Source organism: Branchiostoma floridae, chromosome 4 (genome assembly GCF_000003815.2).
Source record: "Branchiostoma floridae strain S238N-H82 chromosome 4, Bfl_VNyyK, whole genome shotgun sequence".
Classification (NCBI taxonomy): domain Eukaryota; kingdom Metazoa; phylum Chordata; class Leptocardii; order Amphioxiformes; family Branchiostomatidae; genus Branchiostoma; species Branchiostoma floridae.
Genome location: NC_049982.1, coordinates 4439800 through 4446199, shown reverse-complemented (window position 1 = coordinate 4446199; position 6400 = coordinate 4439800). Strand labels below are relative to the sequence as shown.

Sequence of the window (6400 nt, the reverse complement as noted above, 5' to 3'; positions counted from 1 at the left end):
TGGCACCATATATGGCCTTCTTCAGTCAATATTGACCATTGTAAAATCCTAATTGACTACAGCATAGACTGTGGTAAAACAATCCTATGGCACATTAAACAACTAAAGAGACAGCACATTAATTACAATACCTTTGCAGGCTATTGTAGAACTTTGATTTTACAGGCTATATATATAAAACCCATGTTACATCTAACAGTCACTAGTTAACGGCAGTTTATTTCAATCTATACCTGTACATTTACTTTGATCTGTACCTGTATATTTACTTTGATCTGTACCTGTAAATAACATGAATATAATGTGTATAACCTGGATAATTTACGCAGAAAAAAATTGAGAAAACTTGAGAAATGAGCAAAATGTTAATATATTTTGACTGTTGTTAGATCTTGTATTATTGTTTATATCTAGTCTTTGGTCTATCACAAAACAGCTATTAAAGAGGACAGCACAATAATTGTACCTGTACAGAATATCATGTAGATCTAGGATTTTACACTCTGATGTATAAAACCCATGTTATATGTAATGTTAACAGTCAATAGTTATCTACAGTCTACTTTGATCTGTACCTGTAAATTTACTCCACCTGTACCTGTACCTGGCATGTAATATAGTGTGTATAACCTGTTAAATGTATACAGAAAAAAGTACCTACGGACAATCATGTTGTCAAAATAAAATCTCCCTTCCCAAGTAACAGCCTTGTCTTTGTTATATTTGGTTGATACTCATTTAACTCAAGCTGTATTATAGGATAGTACATTGAGTGAGAGTGTGTGAGAGTAAGTTAATGAGTGAGTGAACTAGCATGTGAGTGAATGTGTGTGTGGGGGGGGGGGGGTGAGTGAATGTGTGTGAGTTAGTGAGTGAATGTGTAAGTGAGTGTATGAGTGAGTGAGTGTGTGAGTGAGTGAATGTGTGGCAGTGAATGAGTGAGTGAATGTGTGTGGCAGTGAATGAGCGAGTGAATGGGTGTGTGAGTGAAAGTTAAAGAAAACTAATGGTAGAGGGATGTATGGATATATGACTGTCACAGTAATTCTTAATTCAAACACGTTAACACCAAAAAAGTTAGCGGGGTCCTATATAGCTTGGGAACTGTCACATCTACACTTAATATACTAGTCTGACTAGTATGTTAAAGGGGCAACATCTAAATACTAAGTGGCTCCAGATTTAAAGTAAGAGAACACCGGACTCTCTCTTCCTCTTTGCACGAGCACTGAGCACACGCCACCGTCAACTTCTGTACACTACTAACCATACCTCAGATTAGACGTTTATATATAGCAGCGCCCGAGTGTCTACGACTGAATCTGTTTGAAAACCTACAAGATACAACATCCACGACCACTTAATGTTCCCCACACAGAGATATGTCCTCTGCCAGTTTGCAAGGTACCCAATCACACTACAAGTATTTCAAACAGAATAGCCAAATTGGACTTGAGCCAGATTTGACTTATAATTAGCTGATGAGTCATTTTAGTAAAACAAGCACCTAAAGTGCAGATGATTTACTGTTGGTACATGTACACCTTTTCATACAGTAGAGGACTGGCACCGGCCTTTCATCATAATCGCAGTGCCGCTGTTTCGCTCTTTTAAACACAAGCTTCAACCAAAATATCCGAACGGATGTGTTAAAAATTCATAACCACTTACTTAGTATATGCATAAACATCGCTAAAAGCTTCTAGCAGCAGACCGTGCTATTATAATTGCAGGGGTGCCTAAGCATTTGCACGAACCCTATGAGATTCGTACGAATGTTATTTGATACGCACGAATCACTATGCGAAAACGCACGAACCTTATGAAAATCACACGAATCACTATGCGAAAACGCACGAATATTATGAAAATCACACGAATCATTATGCGAAAACGGACGAACTTAAATATGTGATTTGCACGAACCTTATGAGAATGACGTGATATCACGTGACCTGGCGACGGTTGACCGGTTTCGCATAAGGTTCGTGCAAATCACATAAGGTTCGTGTGTGTCACATAAGGTTCGTACGTTTTCGCATAGTGATTCGTGTGATTTTCATAAGATTTTCATAAGATCTTATCGCATTAGAGAAACACGTAGCAGTCGTTTCTCTTAAATCTTACGTTTTTGTGCTTAATTAGACATATTTGCAGATGATGCGAGAAGAACTTGGCTGTCAGATGCACAGTCGGTCTATGTCTCCATGAACTTCTGATGCTAATCATCAATCTGAGTTGCAGTTAAGCTTTGGTGTTCTGTACTACATGTTTAGTCTCCAAGCAGACGTGTCAGCTGGATGGAAAAAAAGTTGGCCAAATAGGGGCAAATAAATTTCTATGGGATTTCAGTCAGTCTTTTGCAGTCTATCTGCAAAGGAAGTTTAATTTTCTTGTTGTAATTGATACAGCTATCTGCCGGCCGGCCAGTTCACTCCTAGGCCAATTATCTCCAACTAGACGTTTAGTCCCATATTAATATTCGGGCAGGCATGAGTCTGGTAGACTACTACATGTACTTGTTCGCTCTTATATGACCATGCGCAGCAGAGTTTTTGTGTTAGCAGCTGGACAACAGAGAAATGTCGATGCAGCTGTGGACTTTTAGAACTTGACATCACTTTTAATTAGTACATCCGTGAATGGTTTCAATAGGTTTGTAGGTCACTGAATAAAGAGAATCTTTTTACATATTAAACCATGGCTTTATTCGCAACAACGTTTCGGTGACAGTCTGTCACCTTCCTCAGGGCAATTCTGACAATTCTGACTGCTTCACCCTACCAGTATCCTCTTTATATTCGAATTCTTCCATTGCTTCAATACATATACAAGATCCCTACATACATTATGATATTGTTTTGTCACTTCATATAAGCAATAACGTTTTCTTTTACGTTTTGAAAGTCAATGGTTGAAATATCTACCAAATCGTCGAATCGAGACATCCAGATATATAAGTTGACATGTTATAAACAATAGAAATATTGCAGTGAAGCTTAACAGAGCAGTCATTAATACGTTTGGTTCTTAAGGCTTCCAACACGGAACTTTTGGCATTCAGAAAAATAACGACTGTCCAGTTTCTGTTTTCGTGATGTCTACATGGTGCACACCACGCAGGTCAGCTCCCTCCCCTCCACGTACGGGGGGCACGGCAGCGACCCGCAGCGGGCCTCCACGATGTAGAACAGCGCGCCGTTCTCGCTCCCCTCCCCGCCCGGCAGCGCCTCGGGCTCCCCGTCCATACACACGAACTCCGTGCGGCTGTAGGAGTGGTGGGCAGTCATCAGGTAGCCCCCGTACTCCCGCGTCCATCCTCCCGGGCAGGTCTGACGGGCGGGGATCATCAGCTGCGCGCGGCGGGACGGTGTGTGACACACGGCGCACGGCACGTTACGGTTGTTAAGTGAACCGGCGTCGTAGGGAGAGTCCGCGGCGATTTCGTACTCCGCACCGAACATGTAGGCCTCCCGGCTGTTCTGTGAACCGTCCTTGTGCCAGCCCCACTCGGGGTCCGTAGGCAGGCACTGGTAGTTGCTACCTCCGCCCTTATGGTTGTACCACAGTCCGTCGGTCATCCCAGAGTACGTACACCGTCACCGTGCCCGCGTCGCATGCACCTCCTTGGTGGTATCAACCTCAGAAGGTAAATTAATTCATATAAAAAAGTAGAGTACCTTTCATCAACACCCTTGTCAGTCTAGGAACGGATACGACGGGAAATGAAAGCCGATAACGAAACTTCGGAAGATTTCTGAGGAGAATTCCTGATTTAGGAGAAATTTCCGAAAATAAAAATAAGTGTGGTAATAAAACCTATTGCCATGGCGGACGGCTTTATTGTTTATAAGTATTAATGATTTTTGTTGTAGGTCTGCTGTATTTTCTTTCGCCTGGCTGTATGTATGAAGATTGTATTACGCGATGGATGTTTGTAGGGCATTGCTATTAACAAGCTTAAGAAGGACGGTCTCTTGTGACGAGTGACCATAAATGTTTCTCATTGATTTTACAAATGAGGTCCTTATTTGCCAATCGGATATATCCTTAGCTTAACAGTAAGCCTTATATTTCTCTCTTTATTATGGCTTATAGAGTTACATATGGCATATCTTTAAGCATTCTAACATGAAAATGCAGTGTATTTATACACTGCCCTCATCAATGAGGCAAATAAGCCCCTGATTTCCGTGATTAGCATTTAATTATGTAAGGCATGTCTGAAGCTATCTACATTCCAAATATCATGAAGATCCATCAACCGATTCTCGAATTATTCCCCTCAAAAGGGATGATGCAACTACACATGCCTTTACAGCAAAAACCCTCGTGACGCCGTGCTGGGTGGGCAAGGGAGTTGGTCTATTCTTAAGACCTCTAAACGCTCTAGCATGATTATCACCAAACCCTATGAAATCCACACACAATCTACAAGAACATGTAAGAATCACTACTATTGAGTTGTCCTGTGCAAGTTATAGACAAATCGACAAAAATGGCATTAAAATTAACTTCCGGTATAAAAGGCCACTATTTGACATTAATTTAGTGCCTAAAACATACAAAACGTGCCAAGTGTTTGGTCACAAACAAAAATCTACGCACCAACACATGTTATTTTATGATTATTTTTGTTACATTTTATCAAATATATGAGAAAATCACAGGAAAATGGCATACATATTTATGTCCTAATTTTGGCGCATGGTGGCATTAAGCTCAATGCAAACGAGATGTCAATCACTGGGGAAAGGTAGCCAGCATTGATACCCGGGAGACCGTCTGTTAATCCACACTGCGGCAGGCACTGGGCGCATGCTGACCAGATGTGCCACAAAAACTGAAGGAAACACAGTGAAGAGAGGGTCATACTTCACATTTTACATGAGAAACATTCTTTGGAAACATTTTAGACTACATAAAATGTGACATAATTTTTTTGTACTTGAACGAGGCTAAACAGAAGCTCAATGACAGTGTTGATTTATTGAAAAATTCCCCTCAGCTGGACTTTTCCTGCTGCACGGGCCTCACGTTTCTTGTTTTACATGGTTCTTTTGAAGAGAACTGAACATCCAAGTTTTCAACGTTCAGCACAAACATTGTATATTTTGAATGTTAGAAGTAACTTCTCTTCCTAATGGCCAAAAATCATCAGCTAACAAATGTAGTCAATTTTGGCGATCATTTTTGACATCGTAAAGCAGTACAAATTTATCTTCGCAATGTTGTGCCACAAAAAGTAAGACGCACGATCTGACCCGGCCCATGGTATAAAGGATGTGTGTGCCAAGGCCGGTTGAGGGATTCCAGATGTAATCTTGGCCGGAGTATAAGTTACACCCAGCTACTTGGGAATCCCCTTCGGGGAACGCGGGTAAGCAGGATGCAACTACGCGTTTTAGGGGCACACACGATGTTAGTCGATTAGTTTGTTCAATTATTGTTTCTAATGTCGTTATATCTGTATTCATGTATTCAAATGTATGTTAAGTGGCACTGTTAAAATAAGTTTTTTCAACTTGAGTGCAGTGTCACTTTGTCCTGTCTGCTTTTATGTTGAATAAAAAAAATAAAAAAAACTACGCATGCCTGTAAAAATTCAACAGATGCCTGCGGAATTCTGGGATTTTTGTCAAACGGACGCACACTATAATGTTAGGCGGAGCCCCTGAGGCGTCCGCCAAAAAATTCAGGCAGCCATGTTGGATATCCCAACTTGACTCCTCAATGGGGTAGGGGCAACTGTTGCAAACATATCTATTAATCAAAGCTGAGTATAATTGGTAGAAAACTTTACCTAAGTTTAAGACATAACTTGATTTCTATAAAGTTATCTTTTAACGGATTTCAGCAAAGCAATCTAGTTGTGATAAAAAAATTGGTATGTTCACATCCCCTTTCGAGTCAATGTACTAATTCAAGGTCAAAGTGCATTTTCTCGCGGGAGTGGCACCGGTGGTTGTTGTTGCAGTTGTTTGTCGAGTGTTGCACTTTTTCCTGAACTCATACGTCTCGAGGGAAACAACGCAACAGTGCGGAGTTTTACCAAAAACATCCCGTCCAAGGTTCGTCCTGTCTATGCCGTGATGATTAACAACTAGCCACAATCTCCAGTAGGCCGGAGTGTTCGGTAAGCCAGTCAACAAATTCATTCTTGTCATATACGTTTATGCAATTTTTAACCTCCTTGATTTATGAAGGTTAGCCACTGTGATAAGATACACCGTTATACAAAGGTGACTTAGCTGTAAACAGTCAGACGCTTCATAATTTTTTAATAGCAATCACAAGCTTTCGTCAGTGACTTAAGAAATGTACATTTATTGTAATCTCCAAGCAGATCCTACAATGGCATAAGGTAGTACCAAACTGGCCAAGGAGTGTAGTCAGCGAC

At 40.8% G+C, this 6400-nt stretch overlaps 3 protein-coding genes across 4 annotated transcripts in view; 2 read left to right on the top strand and 1 right to left on the bottom strand.

Annotated features, from left to right (window-relative positions):
• LOC118412868 overlaps positions 1-6400 on the top strand; it is a 38594-nt gene that overhangs the window by 3007 nt on the left and 29187 nt on the right. The gene's annotated exons all lie outside the window — the stretch shown is intronic.
• On the bottom strand, positions 2712-3827 carry LOC118412869. The gene has a single exon (XM_035815920.1). The coding sequence runs from the start codon at positions 3579-3581 to the stop codon at positions 3102-3104; it is 480 nt and encodes a 159-aa protein (XP_035671813.1). The 5' UTR covers positions 3582-3827; the 3' UTR covers positions 2712-3101.
• LOC118412864 (16S rRNA endonuclease CdiA-like) overlaps positions 5922-6400 on the top strand; it is an 8463-nt gene continuing 7984 nt past the window's right edge. For both annotated transcript variants that reach the window (XM_035815912.1, XM_035815911.1), the window contains exon 1: positions 5922-6136. The gene's annotated coding sequence lies outside the window, so the exon portion shown is untranslated. The remainder of the gene's footprint in view (positions 6137-6400) is intronic.

What these genes read in the sequence shown, in the direction of transcription:
- LOC118412869 (XM_035815920.1), bottom strand. Translation starts at nt 3,581, where the DNA reads ATGACCGACGGACTGTGGTACAACCATAAGGGCGGAGGTAGCAACTAC.